The sequence below is a fragment of the Macaca nemestrina genome, chromosome 5 (genome assembly GCF_043159975.1).
Source record: "Macaca nemestrina isolate mMacNem1 chromosome 5, mMacNem.hap1, whole genome shotgun sequence".
Classification (NCBI taxonomy): domain Eukaryota; kingdom Metazoa; phylum Chordata; class Mammalia; order Primates; family Cercopithecidae; genus Macaca; species Macaca nemestrina.
In genome coordinates this window covers 173,337,081-173,360,992 of record NC_092129.1, presented here as the reverse complement: position 1 = coordinate 173,360,992, position 23,912 = coordinate 173,337,081, and the positions used below count along the sequence as shown (strand labels likewise).

The window sequence follows — 23,912 nt, the reverse complement described above, 5'->3', positions numbered from 1 at the left end:
TGTCCTATCAAGGACATTTAACTTCTTATAGAAAATCTGTGCTAAATAAAGAAGTTTGCCTTTAGTTGTGGATTTAATTGATGCCACTATGATGTAACTGTTAGCAAGATATAAAACTTGTGTAAGATGCAGATCATAATAGTACCTCCTGGAATAGAGCCCTGGGAGAATTAATGAGTTAATGTACACAGAGTGCTTAAAACAGGATCCCGCACTTCTAAAGTGATCCTAAAGGGTGCTGTGTAGAACAGAAGTCACTCCTCCAAGTCCTTGTTATTAGTTTCAAGGCAAGGAATAAGGAAGTATTAGGAAGTTTGGAAGGAGAGATTACGCGGGGAGGAAGACATTGATTTTCCGTCTCAAAATTAGAGAGGTAGAGGCCGGGTGCGGTGGCTCACGCCTGTAATCCCAGCACTTTGAGAGGTTGAGGCAGGCAGATCACGAGGTCAAGAGATTGAGATCATCCTGCCCCATCTCTACTAAAAATACATAAATTAGCTGGGCGTGGTGGCGCGCACCTGTAGTCCCAGCTACTAGGGAGGCTGAGGCAGGAGAATTGCTTGAACCCAGGTGGCAGAAGTTGCAGTAGGGAGCTGAGATTGCGCCACTGCACTCCAGCCTTGTGACAGAGCAACTCTGTCTCAATAAAAACAAAAACAAAAAACAAAACAAAACAAACTTGAAGGGGAGAAAGAAGAGCAAAGACGAGACTATGGAGAAGGGGAAAACAGTTGAGTAAATATGGTAATGACCTGGTTTTATTTTCTTGTGGGAAACTGTCACCCAACTGGGATGACAGGAAGACGCATCTCTTACAGAACAGTGTTTTTCTAAGGATTTGCATTGACCACTTGAGAGTGATTAATATTTACTTCATTTTTTACCTTTCCTCCTATCACCATCTGGAGAAAATTCTGATAAGCAAAGTAAAGAAATGAAAAGTTAAGAAAAAGCATTTACTTAAAAAAATGAAAACAGGAATATGCATGCTAATTGGATAGAATAATTAATATATAAAGGCCTTCAATATCTTACAAGAATATTTTTTAAAAGACCCACTCTTGATTTATAAGAGTAGATACCTAGGTAACAAAATAATTTGAAACATTATGATTTTTTGCTTTCATATTAAAAATATAAAATGTGGCTGGGTACAGTGGTTCACACCTGTAATCCCAGCACTTTGAGAGGCCAAGGCAGGATGATCATTTGAGGTCAGGAGTTCAAGACCAGCCTGACCAACATGGTGAAACTGCGTCTCTACTAAAAATACAAAAAAAATTAGCTGGGCATGGTGGTGCATGCCTGTAATCCCAGCTACTTAGGAGATTGAGGCAGGAGAATTGTTTGAATCCGGGAGGTGGAGGCTGCAGTGAGCTGAGATTACACCACTGCACTCCAGCCTGGGCAACAGAGCAAGACTCCATCTCAAAAAAATAAATCAATAAAATTTTATATTTCTAAATGAATGACTTATAAGGCTGGCTTAAATATTTGAGGCTTTATAAATATCACTGCTGTATATAAAATGTTTACTTATTTTGTTTCAGCGGAAAGATAATGAAGCAATTCTTTTCACAGATAAGGTAACTGTAGTACTACTTAAGCAGTTCTGTTGTGGCAAGAAATAAAAAATTAAAGAAGTCCAGGCTTTATACATTTTTAGCTCCAATAGTGTGAACTTTAAAGACTGGCATATCTAATCAGGGGTTTTAATATAAGATAGTGGTTAGGATAGGCTGTGAGCATACTTTCAGAGTCAACTTTTAAATTAAACTACAGGCCAGGCATAGTTGCTCATGCCCGTAATCCTAGAGTTTGGGGAGGCCAAGGTGGGAGGATTGCTTGGGCCCAGGAGTCAAGATCAGCTTGGCAACATAGCAAGACCCTGTTCCTACAAAAAAAATATTTTTGAATTAGCTGGGCGTGGTGGTGTGCACCTGTATTCCCATCTACTCAGAAAGCCGAGGCAGGAGGATCACTTGAGCCCAGGAATTCGAGGCTACAGTGAACCATAATTGCATCACTGCACTCTAGCCTGGGTGACAGAGCAAGGCTTTTTCTCTATAAAAAAGAGTTAAAATAAATAAACTACAATTAGGTATCTTATCAAAGTTCTAATAATTTGCTTCAATGTTTATTTTTGGTGCTTCACTAAGGATATCTATTTCAGATTAAAATGATTCAGAGACCATTCATGGTCAAATCTGACTGGCTTAAGTACAGAATCATCACCCTCCATTTCAAGTGTGTACCCCGACATGTGGCTGTCACATGCCACGCCACTGGGGAGCAGGCTTACCTCAGTTCGGCATATCGCTGGAGGGTGGAGGGATAAACCCTTCCCCACCAAATACTATTGCAAAGCAAAAGGCAGGGTGTGAAAGTCCTGCCACCACTCATTTCTACGCCCTAAGATGGAACTGTAGAGACACACCTCATGTTGACTCATTCATAAATAGAGTGTCAGCATTTATTAAGCTTTCACCCTGTGCCAGGTCCTGGGCAGAGGGCTCTGGAAAAGGCATTTTCTCACATCTCACTGTGCAGCACGGCACACTCTTTGGAAGTGGATTAAGTTGAGTTTCTATCCCAGCTCCACTAGCTGTGTGACCTCAGGTAAGTTACTTCACCTACATTTCGTCATCTGTAAAGAAGAGATCTAGCTACACCATCAGGTTATCATGAGGATTAAATGATATAATCCCAGTAAGCCCTTTACACTGTGCCTGGCAGAGAGTCACCACTTAATTAGAGGTAGCTCTTCTTATAATTATTAGACCCTCAAATACACATTTTTGGAAGAAAAATAGGACATTTCGGTAAAAACAAAAAGAAATGCATGAATGAGGTGAGGCAGACTAAAAGTCTTTGCTGGGAAAAGTGACTGCATAAACTTAAAAAGGAAAATGCTCCTTTCTGCTCAGGAATCTAGAAAACTGTATCTGAAGTTGTTCTTACCTGAAGCCGTTGCATTGAGAGGTGCTAAGTGGATCCTCTGGCCAGCTGACTGCACTTCTTTTTTGAGAAAGGAAGGAATATATCCTGACTGATTGTAAGTAGCATAGCTTCCAAGATTTCCTAGTGACATATCATAAAGTTTCACAGTCAGAAGGTGAATATTTTAGGCACAGTAGAATAACAATGAATACTCCCCCATTACTTCTAAAAACTACTTTTCAGCATCTACTATGTTCTAGGCACTATGCTGTGCTTGTTACAGATATTCTTATTCCATCCATACAACAGCCCTCTGAGATCACATTATTATCCACATTATTATCCATATCGTGTGGCTCTCTGATGTTGAGTAACTTGCCTAACTTCTCATGGTTAGTAAGAGACTGAGCTGGAGTCTGAACTCAAGGCCCAGGGGTGTTCAGTTCACCCTGAACATGCCAGGCTTTCTCACGATCCCGCTTCTTAATATGGGGCTATGTTTCCCACTGCAAAGCCCCCATCTCTGAAGTGCTCTCTGTGTCTGTCTTCGTTCTGTAAAATGGTTGTAAGTGGACTTATTCTCGTTGGGTTGTTGTAGGGATTGATGAGACTCTTCAGAGCATGTGGCATAGAATCTGTACTCATTAAATGTCAGCTAGCATCATTGCTATCATTATCGTCACCATCATCATCACTATCGGTGCATGCTCAGTCTGGCGGTAGCATAGGGATGCATTGATGAGGAAAAATCTAGAGTCTGGAGACCAGTCAGGAAGTCACTGCTAATAGCTGAAATGAGAGAGGATGAGGGTCTGAACCACAACAGTGGCAGAGGGTGAAGAAGAAGGGAACGAAGCAGGTTCACGGGGTGGAGGTGGCAGGGAAAGAGGGGAATATAAACTCCTAAGTTTGTAGCTCAGGTGACTGGGTGCATTGTCCATGGATAGCAACATAGGAGGAGAATGAGGATTGGGGGAAAGACATGGTACCCAGAGGACATTCAAGTTGTGGCAGGCAGAGGGCATGTAGGCAGGCGTGGAGACTGGTAATGATCAGGGTGTGGTGGTTACAGAGTTGTGGGCTTGGAGGAGCCAGCTCAGAGGGACTGCGAATGCGCAGAGACCTGGAGTAGACCCCCAAGGAACATCAGCATTAAGGGACAGGAGAGAAAAGGACCCCATGGAGGGTAGAGAGGTGGGTAGTAGGAGGAACAGGGTATGGAAATCTAAGACAATACACAATGAGTGTGGAAAAAAGGAATGGGAGATGAGGCAGAGGACTCGGATGGGATCAGCACTGCCCATGGGATCTGGCCACTGGGATGTCAAGATCTAGCGGAGCTGCTGCACTGGCAGGAAGCAGACTGAAGACAAACGACAACCGGAAGTGACAGGTGGAGCTAGCTCTGCATGGAGACAGGTTATCTCTAGAAGGCGAAACGGGGCTCTGATCACCCTCGTGGTTTCAAAGCACTGTTCAGTAAACAGAGTGTTTTCTCCATAGTGTTATCTGTTCACACGTCTCAACACTGGGCTCTTGTGTCCCTGAGGTCTCTCATGGCATATCAGGCTTCAAAAGGTGTCTGCTTTTGAAGCAACAAATGTTAAAGTGCAATATTATGTTATCAGCCCCTAAAGGACTGTATACAGTAAGCACATGCTCTCAGTCTATACATGTTTAACCCTACTGAATTTTGCATAAGTTCAGCTGCTGCCTACTTTAACCTTTTACTTCAGAAACATTTTAGGAAGGAAATTCAAAGCAGTGATTGGATTCACTAGCAGCTTCAGTCATGTCTCTTGCTCTCATCGTCATCAGCAGAGCAAACACTTATTAAATGCTTAGCATGTGACAAAATTCCAGGTAGGGTTATGTAAGAATACCTAAGGAAATTTCGTCCATTTTACAGACGGGAAAGCTGGCTTAAACTACTTGTCCCAAACCACAAAAGCTGGTGAGTGACGAAATGGGGATACATCAGACTGTAGGATTCATGCATTGAACACTTATATGATGCTTCTTATTGGAGAAAGAAGTTGTTAGGGAAAAAAAAAAGAACAGAAAATTAGGTCTTCTTGAATTATTTTTGCTTATTATTTGAAGTACCTTGTATGCTGTGAATTTTCAGATTGGAGCCATTGGTTAGCACTGTTGAAACCAGTGACACTGAACCCCTAGGAAATCCACCATCTCTATTAACCCAGTTAACCTTTTTTTTTTTTTTTTAAATTATTTATTTATTTATTTATTTGAGATGGAGTCTTGCTCTGTTGCCAGGCTGGAGTGCAGTGGCGCAACCTTGGCTCACTGCAACCTCCGCCTCCCGGGTTCAAGCGATTCTCCTGCCTCAGCCTCCCGAGTAGCTGGGATTACAGGTGCACGCCACCACACCCGGCTAATTTTTGTATTTTTAGTAGAGATGGGGTTTCACCATGTTGGCCAGGATAGTCTCGATCTCTTGATCTCATGATCTGCCCAGCTCGGCCTCCTGAAGTGCTGGGATTACAGGTGTGAGCCACCACACTCAGCCTAACCTTTTTTGAAAAGTGGTTGTTCATGCTTAATAAATGAATTTCAGAACTTTGAAAAAAAATTCCAAGAATATAGATCACAAAATTAGAAAATACTCTTTTGATTCTTTTCATTAGAATTATTTGCTTGATTTCTTCTATAAATGTCCATAATTAATTTAAGAAGACCAGCGTATAACCTTTTGAGAGCATATTCATCTTAAAATCTCAATTACTGAAGGAAGATATTCTTGATGAGACAGAATGCTTTTCTTTGTCCTAGTCCTGATTTGACTTCTAAAAGCAGATCATCTTGGTCTTTTATGTTAGGATTAGGGGCACATGTTGAGAAGAGAATTAGACAAGCGATTCAAAGAACAAATTGCATTCATCTGACACCCAGAAATTACCTTGTAGGTCCTCTAATTTTTCAGGAAAAGTTTCATTGCATGATAGTTTTTCGATTGGTTTAATTATGCTTTCTTCTAAAGAGAAGACAGATGGAAAGAAAGAATAATAGTAAGGAGAAAGTTTTAGGAAAAGCAGAGAAAAAATGGATTAGATGATTAATGAAAAGACCCAGAAAGAACCCTTAAAAATGCAAAAATGTCCCCATGTGTTGTCACAGCATTTATTTGATGCCAACTGTATATTCCCCTGAGACTCAAAGTTGTTCTACTGTCATTTAATTGAATTTGTGTAATTGGTTGGTTCAGTGAATATTATTTTTAATTATCTGAAGAAAAAATAAGTAAATTACAGTGCTGCAGTGTATGACACCTCAGCAACATTAAATGGATAAGCTGAGTTTTTAAAGAATCTGGAAAACTTGTAAAAAGTCCAAATGTATTGAGTATTGATGTCACATCAGAATATCTCACTATACTCACTTATTATAATGGTAATTGTCAAAGTTTTTTGATCCAATATCACCTACATTAAAAATAAACTGTACCTCTTTACACACTTTTAAGTTGATATTTAAAATTTTTAATCCTAAGTTTAACAGTTCCAGAGGATGTTATTTCTGACATGTTGTAACTATAGGCATTTTAAAAATAAAACTATTAGTGATTTTTTTTGAGACAGGGTCTCGCTCTATCGCCCAGGCTGGAGTGCAGTGGCGTGATCTCGGCTCACTGCAACCTCCACTTCCCGGGTTCAAGAGATTCTCCTGCCTCAGCCTCCTGAGTAGCCAGGTTTATAGGCGCATGCCACCATGCCTGGCTAATTTTTTTTTTTTTGTATTTTTAGTAGAGACGGGGTTTCACCATGTTGGTCAGGCTGGTCTCGAACTCCTGATCTTGTGATTCACCCACCTCGGCCTCCCAAAGTGCTGGGATTACAGGAGTAGGCCACTGCGCCTGGCCAAAACTATTAGTGATTTTACGCCCTCCAATATTGACATAAAAATACATGAACAAGTTCCTTTTTGACACTTGGACATTTCACATTAATTCCTTTTTCCCTTAAAATCATATTTTTATTTATACCTCAGCTTCCAAATTTTATCCAAATGTAATCTTAGGCTTAAAAGTCTTAAAATTGGCCACTCTAAAATATGTATAAATTACATTTTAAAAAAATTTCTTGTAACCATAAGGATATTAACATACTATATACAAAGTTAGTTATAATTACAATGATTCATTGTATATAATTAATCAAAAAAGTTGAATATTATATATTTTGATTACTAAACACGGAAATTCAGTTTTTTGCAAACGCATCTGTTAATGAGAAAGGTGAGGCTATTTTCAACTAGTTCATGTATCAACAAATGAGTATTTATTGCTGGAATCACAGCATCAGGGCCATTTTCTCTCTCTTTTCTTTCTTCTTCCTTTTTGGAGACAGAAGCACTAAGAAATCTCGCTAATACAAATAGATAGTTGGGAACAAAAGGGGTTTTGTGATAGCTTTGCCCCTCTATTCTTCAAACACTCTTCAAAGTTACAGACCAATATTCATATATTGATCTCACAAAAAAAATTTAAAAAAAAATTTTAAATTACCTGTCAGCTAAGAACTCGAGCAGGTCCTCCTTCAATTTTCTAAATGCTGGGAACTGTTAAGACTCCCTGACTTTAAGAAGGATCTGTTCCTCAGTCATCAAATCAAAGTTACTGACTCTCTCAACAGTGACATCAACATACCAGAATTTCCGTTTCATTGGCACCCCAGATATTTTTACATTTTGAGGAGAAAGAAAACGCACCATGGTAGCCAGTGAGAAGTCTTCTTTTCAGAATACAGACTCCCTGCTAGGGCAGACCCATTTCAGGAAAGACTCAGATGGAGGTTGAGAATATCCTTAAAACTAGCTGTACTCAAGAATTAATGAGAAAACCTTTTTTTTTTATTATTGTACTTTTTAATATAGAGGCACAGTTCCACCATGTTGGCCAGGTTGATCTCAATCTCCTAGGCTCAAGGGACCTGCCCACCTCCGCCTCCCAAAGTGCTGGGATTACAGGTGTGAACCACCACGCTCATCCGGCTGGAAACAGTTTTACTGGAGGCAGTGTTACCACTCCATGACTGCTCCAGCAGAGCAGGGCTCCCCTAGGCAGAGTGTGGCGGAAAACCTTTGTGTGTCTCCCCAGTGCACATGTATCTTGGTTGGAAGAGCGCTGCAGTATATTTAAAAGTAGACATCTATAAAGGAAAACCACGTACGTGTACAGTTTGTGTTCTTGCGTTACCTGCATTGCTCCTTTTGAAAGCGAGTTCTGCCCCGACGGGTCCCAGTGACTTGGGGAATAACTGGTTGTTCCAAGTGTGGGGGTTTATTTCCTTTCCACTGGCCATCAAGGACACGTTCTTGGGATTCACACCTGAGAAGAACAAAGCAGCCGCTTCGAAGGTTAGAGCGGATCATAAACTTAAAGGAAACATGTGTAATACATTCAAACAAAGACTAGAGATACCTTGGACAGGAGAATGGAAATAAATCTACGTGAAACTGTAGCAGATACTTGCTTTCTGATGAAGCCCTTAGCACAACCCCCTGGGATGCTGACAGTGTACTTTATAGGCAGAAGATATTTTCTATACTATAATAACATTTGATGTTTTTGCTAAGGGTCTTGTAAAAAATGAGGTGTCACAAAAATTTTTCTTCAACAACACGACATTTTTTTTTATTTTTTTTGAGACAGGGTCTCTCTCTGTCGCCCAGGCTGGAATGCCGTGGTGTGATCTCAGCTCACTGCAGCCTCCACCTCCCGGGTTCAAGTGATTCTTGTGTCTCAGCCTCCCGAGTAGCTGGGATTACAAGCGCCCAACAGCAGCATGGTTGGCTAATTTTTGTATTTTTAGCAGAGGGGATTTCCCCATGTTGGCCAGGCTGGTCTCAAACTCCTGGCCTCAAGTGATCCGTTCACCTTGGCCTCCCAAAGTGCTGAGATTACAGGTGTGAGCCACCACACCCGACCCAACATGACATTTTCATGTCACTTGTTTTGAGCGTATATTCTTGGCCCAAGCCTTGGTGTAGCACGTAGACACGTGACTAAGAACTCAGGAAAACCTTTGAAGTTCGGAGATATGAAGCTCCGCCTGTAGCACTTACTTGTATGTGAGACACAGTAAAATGGAAAGTTTATGCCCTGTGCACCGGAAAGAAGGCATTGCAAATGTACTTGGAAAAAGGACAGTTTTAATTACTTATGATTTTCTGAAATCTGTGAAATGTCCATTCAGCCTTGGGCTGTGATACTAGTGGTCAAAGGGAGTTGTTGCAACCTGTTCTTAAGAGACTTGAAAACTTCTTGAGCTTGTTTTCTTTTCACTGATAATTAAATCAGAGTGAACTTGCCCATTCTATGCCTTTAGGTCATTCACAGAGAGTTTTCTTTATCTAGTGCAGAAATAATCACTGGGGACTCCACTGATTTAGGAAGTCAAAACTGTCTCCAGGCAGTTGAGCTTTTGCTTTTTGCAAGCTGAATTCCTTAGAAAGGTTTCATATTTATGAGATATGTAATAATATCCTTATTTTGAAACCATAAATACTGAGCCTCAAAAGTTACCCATTATCAGTTCTCTAAGGAAACACTTCATCAGGCAAGTAATTTCCTTTTCTTTAAAGGATTTAACTTCCCTAATAAAACTACGAATCAAACTATAATAGGCAACTACTGTCTGGGCGCAGTGGCTCATGCCTGTAATCCCAGCACTTTGGGAGGCTGAGGCAGGTGGCTCACGAGGTCAGGAGTTCGAGACCAGCTTGGCCAACATAGTGAAACCCTGTCTCTACTAAAAATACAACAATTAGCTGGGCATGAGGCAGGGGAATCGCTTGAACCTGGGAGGCAAAGGTTGTGGTGAGCCGAGATCGTGCCACTGCACGCTAGCCTGGGCAACAGAGCGAGACTCCATCTCAAAAAAAAAAAAAAAAAAAAGACAAAAAAAGGCAACTACCTGACCATAAAGATGCACTTGGTAGCAATTACTCATATTAAAAACATCTTTAGGCTGGGCATGGTGGCCCACGCCTGTAATCCCAGCAATTTGGGAAGCCGAGGCAGGTGGATCACCTGAGGTCAGGAGTTTGAGACCAGCCTGGTCAGCATGGCAAGACCCCGCCTCTACTTAAAAGAATACAAAAAAATTAGCTGGGTGTCGTGGTGCCTGCCTGTAATCCCAGCTACTCGGGAGGCTGAGGCACAAGAATCACTTGAACCCAAGAGGTAGAAGTTGCAATGAGCTGAGACTGTGCCACTGCATCCAGCCCAGTCTACAGAGCAAGACTTTGTCAGGAAAAAAAAAAAAAAAAAATTACCCAAAAAGGAAGTGCAAGGTAGGGGGTAAAACATTAAAAATCGGTGTGAACACAGTTCTCATAACTATAGTTCAACAAAGAATGAGTTCTGAATATTTAAATGATGTTGTTAATCCAGTTGGCCTTGGCAATATTCCTAAATAAGCTTTTTTTTTTTTTTTTAAGTATTTTAAAGTAAAAGGAAGGTAAGTAAATTATTGAAGATAATTAGTTTAATTCAAGGTCATTTTCTTTTTTTTAGACAGACTTTTGCTCTTGTTGCCCAGGCTGGAGTGCAATGGCACGATCTCAGCTCACCAAAACCTCTACCTCCCAGATTCAAGTGATTCTCTTGCCTCAGCCTCCCGAGTAGCTGGGATTACAGGCATGTGCCATCACACCTGGCTAACTTTGTATTTTCAGTAGAGACAGGGTTTCTCCATGTTGGTCAGGCTAGTCTCCAACTCCCGACCTCAGGTGATCTGCCCGCCTCAGCCTCCCAAAGTGCTGGGATTATAGGTGTGAGACACCATGCCTGGCCTCAAGGTCTATTTAAGATAAATATTCCAATTTTGTTGGAAACAGATATATCCTGTCCTAGAATTTTGTTATTTATTTGTTTATAAGTTTTCACTGGGTACCTCCTACACACCAAATGCCCTTAGGAAGAAGCATAAATTAACATAATTTGATATTATAATGATAGATATCATTATATGATGATAATCCCTTGCCTCAAAGGACATAAAAAAGTCAGTTAGCAAATATTTACTGAGCACCTACCGGTGCCAGGCAGTGTGTGGCACTGGAGAAAAGGTGGTAAACAAAATAGACCAGTTTCTACTCTTTGGTTCTTAGAATCTAATGAGAAGGGAGACGGTTTTAGTTATAACTAAGTAAATACATAATGAGCAGTGTGCATAATATTTAGAAGAATCTGGGGTGGAGGGGACAAATAACAGAAGCAACTCAGCCAGTCTTTCTTTAAATAAGCAACTTTAAGCTGAAATATGAATCATGGTTAACCCCCGTTTATGCCTGAGGTCGCAGTTTTTTGAAATTTAGCAATCAGGCCTTGGCAATGACCTTGAGCAGTAGGATGTAACTCCCACATGCTTAGCGTTCCAATAATGGAACACTAGGCATAAATGTGTTTTAAGGGGTGGGGAGGTGTGATCCTTGAAGAGGCAACAGTTTGGGCAGAGGACCTGAGATGGGAAAGAACTCAGAGATGGCCAGTAAGGGTGCAGCAAGAACACGGGTGGTATAAAATGAGGCTGGAGAGGGAAGGAGGGGCAGGTCACATAGGATTTTGTGTGCCGTGTTAAGGAAGTGAAAATGCTGTAGCAGAGGCTAATGTAGAAATGACACAGGACGTTGAATAAACAGGGTGGGAGGAACGATGGTAAATAATGAATGGGAAGAGAGAAGGATCCACAGATCAGTTTCAAAAGTGCTATGGAGGCCAAGTGCGGTGGCTCACACCTGTAATCTCAGCACTTTGAGAGGCTGAGGCGGCTGGATCACTTGAGGTCAGGAGTTCACAATTATCCTGGCCAACATGGTGAAACCCCATCTCTACTAAAAATACAAAAATTAGCTGGGCGTGGTGGCATGCACCTGTAGTCCCAGCTACTTGGGAGTCTGAGGCAGGAGAATCAACGGAACACAGGAGGCGGAGGTTGCAGTGAGCCGAGATGGTACCACTGCACTCCAGCCTGGGCAACAGAGCAACACTTCATCTCAAAAAAACAAAAAAAGAAGTGCTATGGAGTGGGCTGCTCTTCTGGCCAGCAGTAGTGGCATCGATTCATGCCCAGAGTCCTGGCTGTAGGAGCAGTGGGTGAGACCAGAGGGCACCGCTGAGAGATTAGCATTTCCATTGCGTACTGTATTTGCAACTACCTTGTGATAATTAAAGTACCTAAGGCTTACAGAGTGAGCTGACAGATGGTGCAGTCCCATTGTAAGTTACAGAAAACAGAATCTTGCTCCAAGTACACAGCCGGTTAGTAGTAGCTGGTCAATAACTATGACTCTTGCGTCTCTTTCCCTGAAGGCCAGTGTCACAGATCTGCCAATCCTTGCAGTATAATGTCATGCTGCCCTGCAATTATATGGTACATTTCTAGAGCTCCCATAATCCTAAAAGTTGATGCTTAATAAGACCTCTTATACTTGGCTTTAGGGTAAAGAGGGGTCCCCAAAAGATATTAGTATTTTTTATTCCTGAAGATACTCAATTACAAAAGTAACTATGGATCATAAAAAAATGTCAAGGATTGCTTCTTTTTTTAAATTTTTTTATTTTTTGAGACAGAGTTTCGCTCTTGTTGCCCAGGCTGGAGTGCAATGGCATGATCTCGGCTCACTGCAACCTCTGCCTTCCGGATTCAAGCAATTCTCCTGCCTCAGCCTCCTGTGTAGCTGGGATTACAGGCACCCGCCACCATGCCTGGCTAATTTTTTTGTATTTTTAGTAGAGATGGGGTTTCATTATGTTGGCCAGGCTGGTTTCAAATTCCTGACCTCAAGTGATCCACCGGCTTTGGTCTCCCAAAGTGCTGGGATTACAAGCATAAGCCACCATACCCGGCCAAAGATTGCCTCTTATTTGGGTTTCTATCCTCTCCATAGTTGCTGGTTCACAATAGGTGCTCAATAAATGTCTGTCCAAGTGACTGAACTGAGCCTGATTCTAGTTTTAAATTTCATCCAACTCCAGAGGGGTCATCTTCAAAACAATGAATGCCAACAGGTGACAGTAAGGCTCAAGTTTACATACCACACAATTCTTTGTAATTGAGTTTACTTTTTAAATCTCAATTTTAGCCATACTTCTGATCCCAAATATTTGCAGACTTTGTTAGATTTCTGGTTAAAAAGGAAATTTATCAAACAGGTCTCAGATACCCTGAAATAAATTTTTGAAAACCACATTAGGAAGCAGAACTATGAAAACAGGGTGCTTTGGCTCAAAGGATAAATATCCTTTGACAAAAGTTTGCAGTAGTCTTTCCTACCACTCACTTCTATGAGTAAGAAAATACCGATTTGCGATATTTCAGTCAGTGAAATGTACTGTTTTTGTTTTGTTTTGTTTTGTTTTGTTTTTGAGACAAAGTCTTACTCTGTTGCCAGGCTGGAGTGCAGTGGTGTGATCTCAGCTCACTGCAACCTCCTCCTCCCGGGTTCAAGCAATTCTCCTGCCTCAGCCTCCTGAGTAGCTAGGATTACAGGCACGCACCACCACGCCCAGCTAATTTTTGTATTTTCAGTAGAGATGGGGTTTCACCATGTTGGCTAGGACGGTCTGGATCTCTTGATCTCATGATCCACCCGCCTTGGCCTCCCAAAGTGCTGGGATTACAGGCGTGAGCCACCTTACCCAGCAACATGTACTGATTAAAAAAAAAAAAAGTGAAAAGTATCTCCCATGAATGTATGTTTGGGAAATTTCCTTCCATCCCTGCTTTTGCAGTCAGATTAAAACTCTCTCAGAAATCCTTTTTTTCTCTCTCATGATTTCAACACCAAAATTTACACACAGGTATCTAAAGATTACAACACAAGGATTTCTGCTGCTTTCAAAAGTGTGCCTCAACCCTGGTCTTGATCCCAACTCCTCTCCCACCTTCCTAAGGTCTTCAGTCCCTCACTCATCCGCCTTCACCTCCTGTGTTACCAGTTCCTCCTCTGTAAGGGATCCTGCTCCTCTACACGCAAACCTGCATGGAGAACTGCTGAAATGCCTCATTCCGTTTCTAAGCTCCTCTTCACAGCCATCTAAGATGAAGCAGCCGAAATGAGGCCTGCCATGTTTACAGTCTGATTGTCAAGAAATATGGGCAGATTTCTTATTCTGTGAGTGTCATGATATGACAACTTCCTATACTAAAATGTTAGAATAACTTATTTTCTCTCACTTTCAAGAATCAAAGCATAATGTCACAAATAGAACAGTTTTCAAACTGTAGGTGAAACGATAGTCAGGAAAATTTGACCTCACGAGGAAGAAAGAATACAGACTTTAAGGTCAAAAGTAGATTTTTTTTTTTTGAGACGGAGTCTCACTCTGTCACCCAGGCTGGAATGCAATGGTGCAATCTCGGCTCACTGCAACCTCTGCCTCCCGGGTTCAAGTAATTTTCCTGCCTCACCCTCCTGAGTAGCTGAGATTACAGGCACGCACCACCACGCTCAGCTAATTTTTTGTATTTTCAGTAGAGACGAGGTTTTGCCATGTTGGACAGGCTGGTCTTGAACTACTGATCTCAAGTGATCCGCCTGCCTCAGCCTCCCAAAGTGCTGGGATTACAGGCATGAGCCACTGCGCCTGGCCTCATTAACTATTTTAATAAGATACTTGTAAATTAATTTGGCATATGCGACCAATAAGATACGCATACATTTTTTCATTGTTTCTCTATCCAGACATACACAAACAAGACCCAGGTTTTTCCAGGCCCACTTCCCATGTCTCACTCTGGTGCCACAGAGCCTAAAGACGTGCTTACATCGACGACGACAAAAAATATAATAGGGCTGGGTGTTGTGGCTCACGCCTGTAATCCCAGCACTTTGGAAGCAAGGTGGGTGGATCACCTGAAGTCAGGAGTTCAAGACCCGCCTGGCCAACATGGTGAAACTCCGTCTCTACTAAAAAATATAAAAATTAGCCAGACGTGGTCATGAGCGCCTGTAATTCCAGCTACTTGGGAGGCTGAGGCAGGAGAATCACTTAAACCCAGGAGGTGGAGGTTGCAGTGAGCTAAGATCACACCACGGCACTCCAGCCTGGGTGACAAGAGCGAAACTCTGTCACACATACACACACACACACACACACACACACACACACACACACACACGTATTTAACCTATTTAGATCTGCAAATACCCAGGGTTATAACGTTTTTGCTCTGTCCTTGATGGCTTTATGCCAATTTCTTCAACCTCTCAAATACGTTAGTGTCTTCCTCCTCACAAATCAGCACAGGACTGCAGTCCTAAAGCCTCAATACACCCCCTGTAAGTTTACATCAACTTATTCAACACCTGTGGCTAAACCTATACACCCACTATGCCTTCTGTTTTCTATCCCATTCATTTCTAAACCCTCTGCTTGGTTTCATTTTTTTTCCTTTCCCCAATTACTAACAGCAAGAGAGGGTCCCAACTGAATTCTTTTTTTTTTTTAGACAGAGTCTTGCTCTGTTGCCCATGCTGGAGTGCAGCGGTACCATCTCGGCTCACTGCAACCTCCGCCTTCTGGGTTCAAGCAATTCTCCTGTCTCAGCCTCCCGAGTAGCTGGGATTACAGGTGCCCGCCACCATGTCCAGCTAATTTTTGTATTTTTAGTAGAGACGGGGTTTCACCGTGTTGGCCAGGCTGGTCTTGAACTCCTGAACTCAGGTGATCCGCCCGCCTCGGCCTCCCAAAGTGCTGGGATTACAGGTGTGAGCCACTGTGCCCAGCCCCAGCTGGATTCTTGGAACTGAAATTTCTACGTTTGCCTAAAAGGTACACAGGGAAGTGTGTTACAGATCCATCTTTTGCTGGCAATCCAGTCTCAACCTTTTCTCTTGTTTGCCATACCCCATCTTCCCAACAAGCTTCTGGGAAACGGAGACTGTGTCTTGCTTCAGGAGACTTAGATGTGAAAAGCAAATCTTCCTCAGATAAACACGGTGGCCCACTCATGTGTTTAGAAAGTTATAAATGACCATGCCCACAAAAACACAAAAGAAAAAGATCATCTTCTCCCTCACTGGATTAAAGATGTATCTGTGCAGATACAGGATGATTTAAAAATGGATTTCCTTTTAGATTAAACTGAATTGAAACATTTCCTTTTCACTTGGATTTAGAGGAGGAGAAAATGCTATTCGCAGGCACATGATAAACTCCCCACTGTCTGTCCAGATCTTTCTCCCAAGCTCCAGATTCATATACCCAGGTGCCCATTAGGTGGATCAACTAAGATGTTTAACAGGCATCCCGCACTCAGCTCTCCATTCTCTACCTTCACATTCCTCTCCTCTTCTAATTTCCCTTTCTCAGCTAAAGTCACCACCGTTCACCCAGTTCCCAAGTCAAAACCTCAGATGCTGCCACTAATTCTTTCCACCAATCTACCCACAAGTCCTATTGGTTCCACTACCAAAACGTGTAGATTCTGCTCACTTGTACCTCTGCTACTTCCACTCTGGAACCAGCCATTTTCATTACCTCATCCCATCTGGACATAAGCGGTGGCCTCTTAACCAGTGTCCTTGTCTGTCCTGAGTTCCCAGCATGCTCTTCCGAGCAGGCAGAATCTTTTAAAAATGTACACCAGATGGGCTGGGCACGGTGGCTTACGCCTGTAATCTCAGCACTTTGGGAGGCTGAGGCGGGCGGATCACAAGGTCAGGAGATTGAGACCATGCTGGTTAACACGGTGAAACACCATCTCTCCTAAAAATGCAAAAAATTAGCCAGGCATGGTGGCACATGCCTGTAGTCCCAGCTACTCAGGAGGCTGAGGCAGAATTGCTTAAACCTGAGAGACGGAGGTTGCAGTGAGCTGAGGTCCCACCACTGCACTCCAGCCTGGACGACAGAGCGAGAGTCTGTTTCAGAATAAAAAATGTACACCAGATCATTTAGGAAAGAGCATTTGAAAATCTGTATTTTATAAAAAGTTGTAATGGGGACACAGAATTGGTTTAATAAAATTTAGGATTTACTGAATGCATAGCTTTGGCGAGGGGTGGGGCTTCGTGTTTTCTGGAAGCATATTCGGCATCTTGATTTTTGCTCCTAAGCATTTCTTGAGCAGAATTCTACTAGTGGTAGAAACAGGAGGTCCAGAAAAGTCCTTGGTGACAGACTGACGACTAAAGAGCTCTGTGATTAGGTTTTTTAGTTCACTGGTGCCCTTTCTTCAGAGAGTCCAAGACACTTGAACCTGTTCTATCTATACTCTAGTTAGAAGCAAACATTTTCTTTGCTCCACTTACCTGGAAGATATCTTGATTGTTTCAAGTAGTACTGTTTAGAGGTTGGAGCAGTTGACAATTCGGAATCAGATTTTAGGGAAATAACCGCAGGAAAGCTCTTGTTTTCCCCTGTCGAGTGGCTGGCGCCTGAGGGTACTGGCTCTGGAAGCCTTGAAAGCCAATGAAAGGTAGCATTACAGCACGAACAGCAGGAGGATCTCGCCCACCCTCTGCACATCTTCCTAAGCCAGTCAATCTGACCTCTCTTAAATGGTTTCCATCAGTCTTTTGGCTAACTGACCACTTCCCCTCTACCCCCGTAGATATCAGGTTGTGCACAGACTCATTTCTGATACCAGACAGTATGTGACAGGAGGCTTTGTAACTGAGCAGCAATTTGCTTGTGTATAATATGTTTCTATCTGTCCTGCAACTGCTGCAGTTGGATTCATAACGTGGGAAGCTGGTGTGTGGAGACAGAAATAACAGCCATCTTCACCTGTTGACTAAAATAATTTATAATCAATGAGGTTGTTTGGGGCACGGTTTGAATGGCCTAAAAAACTGAAGTGGGGAAAGAAGTGCTAGAAAAGCTCCCATATACAATTTCCGGTTACCCTAGTGTCAGGCACAGAAAATAGGTATTTGTGGAGACGTGCCTGTGTCTCAGTAGCCAGAACAGACTTGTGCAGTGGCTAAGCACCTAGCTGGCTGTTTGGTGGTGTTAGTATTAAGACTGACTCTCTGCCCGTTGGTCACTGACTCCCACAGTCCTGTTTCTGTGCAGGGACTGAGGACTTTCTGCTTCGAGGCTTAGTTTTGTCTCATGCCCAAGGCCTGTTCCTGAGGCCTCTTTGACCAGGTAGCAGTGCGTGAGGCAGCCATTGCTTTGTTCTGCTGCCCATTCCTCTGTGTGTAATGAGCCCTCCATGACCAACCTCCTCCCCACCACCCTCCGACTGGGCTCCTTCTTTGCTGGGGCCTGAATATACTGCCCAACTTCCATCACTTGTTAACTCCAAGCATCCATGGTTTCCACCTAGAAATTCATGCTACCGTACCCTACTCACCAAGTCGACTCCCTTGGAAATGGACACTCACTTGGATGGCCCTTTGAACTACTGGCCACCTGCTTGGGGGCAGTTCTAGGCACAGGTACGTCTGCTTCATTGGGAACAGTCCCGCCATTTCTGGCATCTTTCCCTTCCCCTGAGCCCACTGCTGTTGTACCACTAACTGAAATTCTACCCAGTCTCAAAACTGCTCACTCTAAAAAGACTTTTCTCTCCTCATCAGAGGGCTCTCTGCCCATAGACAGAACTCCCAGTGCTCCTTGCAGCTGTCACTAGTAGCACTAAATACACACACTTGTCATGTGTTACCGTCCTCTGGAGGTCTTATTTCTGTTGCTATATATTTGATGAGTTGAGGAGAGGCTTAATTCCAACTAGGTATTCAATAAACATCTACTGAATATAAATTCAAGTATAAATGTAAATATAAATATCATGCTTTTTGTTCACTTTTAAGAAGACAACCAGGCTGGGCGCAGTGGCTCACGCCTGTAATTCCAGCACTTTGAGAGGCCAAGGTGGGTGGATCACCTGAGGTCAGGAGTTTGAGACCAGCCTGGCCAACATGGTGAAACCCCATCTCTACTAAAAATACAAAAATGAGCTGGGCATGGTGATGGTCACCTGTAATCACCTAGCTACTTGGGAGGCTGAGACAGGAGGATTGCTTGAACCCAGGAGGCAGAGGTTGCAGCGAGCCAAGATCACGCCATTGCACTCAGCCTGGGCGACAAGAGCAAAGCTCCATCTCAATAATAATAACAATAATTTTAAAAATAAGACAACCATTAAATAAAAGGTATACATGTTAGTATTTGGTACTCTGTATTCTTTATGGGGAGGCCCTGGCTGCCTGAGAGACCTAGCAGGGGACGGCAGGGTCTGTTCAATTCACCAATTCACCTCCTATTCACAAATCCACCAAATTCACCTCCTATTCACAAATTCACCAATTCACCTCCTATTCACCAATCCACTAATTCACCAATTCACCTCCTATTCACAAATCCACCAATTCACCAATTCACCTCCTATTCATAAATCCACCAATTCACCAATTCACCTCCTATTCACAAATCCACCAATTCACCAATTCACCTCCTATTCACCAATCCACTAATTCACCAATTCACCTCCTATTCACAAATCCACTAATTCACCAATACACCTCCTATTCACCAATCCACTAATTCACCAATTCACTTCCTATTCACAAATCCACCAATTCACCTCCTATTCACAAATCCACCAATCCACCAATTCACCTCCTATTCACAAATCCACCAATTCACCAATTCACCTCCTATTCACCAATTCACCAATTCACCTCCTATTCACCAATCCACTAATTCACCAATTCACCTCCTATTCACCAATCCACTAATTCACCAATTCACCTCCTATTCACAAATCCACCAATTCACCAATTCACCTCCTATTCACAAATCCACCAATTCACCAATTCACCTCCTATTCACAAATTCACCAATTCACCTCCTATTCACCAATCCACTAATTCACCAATTCACCTCCTATTCACCAATCCACTAATTCACCAATTCACCTCCTATTCACAAATCCACCAGTTCACCAATTCACCTCCTATTCACAAATCCACCAATTCACCAATTCACCTCCTATTCACAAATCCACCAATTCACTAATTCACCTCCTATTCACAAATCCACTAATTCACCAATTCACCTCCTATTCACCAATCCACTAATTCACCAATTCACCTCCTATTCACAAATCCACCAGTTCACCAATTCACCTCCTATTCACAAATCCACCAGTTCACCAATTCACCTCCTATTCACAAATCCACTAATTCACCAATTCACCTCCTATTCACCAATCCACTAATTCACCAATTCACCTCCTATTCACAAATCCACCAGTTCACCAATTCACCTCCTATTCACAAATCCACTAATTCACCAATTCACCTCCTATTCACAAATCCACCAATTCACCAATTCAGCTCCTATTGCTAAAGAAGCAGCGTGGGGTAGAAGAGAGAAAGATCTGGATTTGAATTAATCCTCACCTGATCTTGGGCAAGAAACCCAGCCTATCTGAGTCTCAGCATTCTAGTCTGCAGATATTTTTACTGAAGTATGAAAATTATAAAGTTTAGGCAGGAGCTTAACAGCTGGTAGTATATTAATAGTAATGATGATCATAATAATAACCATATGCCAAGAATTGTACAGGACCATTGAAAGATGCCAAAAAATAAAAATGTAGAAGAAATGGCAGGGCGCGGTAGCTCACGCCTGTAATCCCAGCACTTTGGGAGGCAGAGGTGGGCGGATCAGGAGGTCAGGGGATCAAGACCATCATGGCTAACACAGTGAAGCCCCATCTCTACTAAAAATACAAAAAAATTAGCCAGGCATGGTGGCAGGCACCTGTAGTCCCAGCTACTCGGGAGGCTGAGGCAGGAGAATGGCGTGAACCCGGGAGGCAGAGCTTGCAGTGAGCCGAGATCACACCACTGCACTCCAGCCTGGGCGACAGAGCGAGACTCCGTCTCAAAAAAAAAAAAAAAAACATGTAGAAGAAATACCTACATGAAAAATTCATTGTCATACCACTTTTCTAAAGAATTTCAAGAGAAAAGGGATAATTAATGTTGAAGAAATTTACTAGTTGTATTACAACCTTGATCTTTTTTGATTTTTTGAGACAGTATCTTGCTCTGTTGCCCAGGCTGGGGTGCAGTGGCTCCACCTTCCAAGTTTAAGCAATCCTCTCACCTCAGCCTCCTGAGTAGCTCAAACTACAGGTGTGGGCTGCTACATCTGGCTAATTTTTGTATTTTTTTTTTTTTTTTGTAGAGATGGAGTTTTGCCATATTGCCCAGGCTGTTCTCAAACTCCTAAGCTCAATCAACCCACCCACCTCGGCCTCCTAAAGTGCTAGATTTATAGGCCCAAGCCACCATGAACAGCCACAACCTTGATCTTAAATATAGGTTTTGATTCAAACCTCTACTATCCTCAAAAATATATGAGTAAAATGTATGAATAAATTATGAATAATTATAAATAATTATGAATAAAATTTAGCTGAAATCAGAATGACGTGGGTTTTAAAAAATGTTTTCAAGTCGCCAGGCACGGTGGCTCACGCCTGTAATCCCAACACTTTGGGAGGTCAAGGCCAGTGGATCACCTGAGGTCAGGAGTTTGAGACCAGCCTGGCCAACATGGTGAAACACTGTCTCTATTAAAAATATAAAAAATTAGCTGGGCATGGTGGCACATGCCTATAACAATCTGAGCTACTAAGGAGGCTGAGGGAGGAGAACTGCTTGAACCCTGGAGGAGGAGGTTGCAGTAATCACATTACTGCACTCCAGCCTGGGCAATGAAGTGACATTCTGACATCCCGTCTCAAAAAGAGAAAAAAGAAAATAAAATGTTTCAAGTCTCCTATATCAACGGTCTTCAAACTCTTCTGTTCCTAGACCCAAAAAAATTTTTTTAACTACGTAACTCCCTGCACATCTTTAAATTGACATCTATAATTTTTTATCATAAATTTATTCCTTATTTCTTGTTAACAGCAGATAGAAACGGTATTTTATAAGATGAAATATTGTGAGGATTGACTGCAACTGCAGTGTTTCATGGTATGGTTTGATAAAATAAGTTTTAACTACCTTATCCATAATACACTCTGATCCTCAAAAAAATAAGTAAAATTTTAATCCACGTGTTTTGAAAACACGTGGATTAAACACATGGATTAAGAAAGAGTATCTGTGGAATGTGAAGACCTGGAAATGGATTGCCTAAGAGTTATCCAAGCAAAAAAGAAAAAAAAAAAGAATTATCCAAGCATATGTACTCCTTAGAGACTCCCCGCATGCCAAAGTGAAGACTTCCATATTATAGCATGCCAAATAGCTACGGGATAAGTTTTCCTGACTTATAACACAACTGTTCTTCCCATTCTTCTGTTTCAAAGAGAAAACAGAGCATTTTAGTATATTTGAAAGAATACACATCACTAAGCCCCGGTGCTTCAGTGCTTCCAAATCACCATGCTTTCCAACATGGGCTAAAATACAGTGGCCACCATCATGTGTGGGGGATATGTTCTAAGACCCCCAGAGGATGCCTGAAACCACAGATAGTACTAAACCTTATTCAGCCCGTCTTTTCCTATATGTATGTGCATACATACCTATGAGGAAATTTAATATGTAAGTTGGGCACAGCAAGAGATTAACATTAATAACTAATACTAAAATAGAACAAGTATAACAATATATTGTAATAAAAGTTATGTGAGTGTGCTCTCAAAAATATCTTTTTTTTTTTTTTTTTTTGAGAGAGTCTCACTCTCACCCAGGCTGGAGTGCAGTGGCACGATCTCGGCTCACCACAACCTCTGCCTCCCGGGTTCAAGTGATTCTCCTGCCTCAGCCTCCTGAGCAGCTGGGATTACAGGCGCCTGTCACCATACCCAGCTAATTTTTGTATTTTTAGTAGAGACGAGGTTTCACCATGTTGGACAGGTTGGTCTTGAACTCTTGAACTCAGGCGATCCACCCACCTCAGCCTCCCAAAGTGCTAGGATTACAGGGGTGAGCCACCACACCCAGCCCAAAATATCTTATTGCACTGTACTGCCGGTAAATGAAACCATGGAAAATGAAACTGCAGGTTACGGGAACTACTGTACCCGATTTCTATAAGACAAGAACCAACAGAAGCCAGTTTTCTGATTTGTCCCTTTATTTAGTAACTCTATGCCATGTAAGAATTGAAATAACTGAGAGGTGTGACTTTCTTGCCTAAAGTGGAAGAGGACTTGAGTGGGCTTTTCCTCAAATTCATGTATTTTTAGGAAAGAGTACCTATGGAATGTGAAGACCTGGAGATGGATTGCCTAAGAGTTATCCAACCAAAAAAGAAAAGAAAAAAAATTATCCAAGCGTATGTACTCCTTAGAGACTCCCCGCGTGCCCAAGCGAAGACTTCCACACTATACCATGCCAAATAGATACGGGATAAGTTTTCCTGACTCATAACACAACTGTTCTTCCCATTCTTCTGTTTCAAAGAGGAAAAGAAAAAAAAAAAAAAAGAAAGAAAGTATCTTTCCAAAATATTCACCAAAACTTAACCCATCCTAACTTCAAAGTTGAATAATACACTGAGGATGACCTCACTTATAAAAAGAAAAGGAACTGCTAGAGATATTAAACTTCCAGAAAAGACTCAGGAAATGATTGAAAAAAGTTTAGAACAGCAAGCAAGCAGATAATGAAATCTTCACACCATCAGAAGCAGCCGTTAACTTGGCATGTGGTGCTCTGCTTTCTGCAACGAGGCATGTCAATTTCAAAGGGGAATAATGATGGTCATTCACAAGAGCATCGTGAAAATGGAACAAGATCCCCTCTGATATGTTTTGGACATCTGTCCTCTCTAAATCTCATGTTGAAATGTAATCCCCAGTTTTGGAGGTGGGGCCTGGTGGGAGGTGTCTGGATCATGGGAGCAGATCCCTCATGAATGGCTTGGTACCATCCTTGCGGTAATGAGTGAGTTCTCACTCTGAGTTCCCGCGAGACTTGATCGTTTAAAAGAGTCTGCGACCTCCTCCCTCTCTCTCTTGCTC

At 42.2% G+C, this 23,912-nt stretch overlaps 1 protein-coding gene across 14 annotated transcripts in view; it reads right to left on the bottom strand.

Moving 5' to 3' along the window:
* LOC105482625 (male germ cell associated kinase) overlaps positions 1–23,912 on the bottom strand; it is a 74,653-nt gene that overhangs the window by 5,765 nt on the left and 44,976 nt on the right. For 6 of the 14 annotated variants that reach the window (XM_071097623.1, XM_071097631.1, XM_071097622.1 and 3 more), the window contains exons 11-14: positions 17,221–17,369; positions 8,156–8,287; positions 5,861–5,935; positions 2,962–3,081 (exon numbers count right to left, since the gene is read on the bottom strand). In XM_071097623.1, the coding sequence (XP_070953724.1) occupies positions 2,962–3,081; positions 5,861–5,935; positions 8,156–8,287; positions 17,221–17,369 (476 nt within the window). Of the gene's footprint in view, positions 1–758; positions 915–2,459; positions 2,648–2,961; positions 3,082–5,860; positions 5,936–8,155; positions 8,288–17,220; positions 17,370–23,912 lie in introns of those variants that run through there. The other 8 variants (XM_071097630.1, XM_071097634.1, XM_071097629.1 and 5 more) reach the window with 6 other exon arrangements.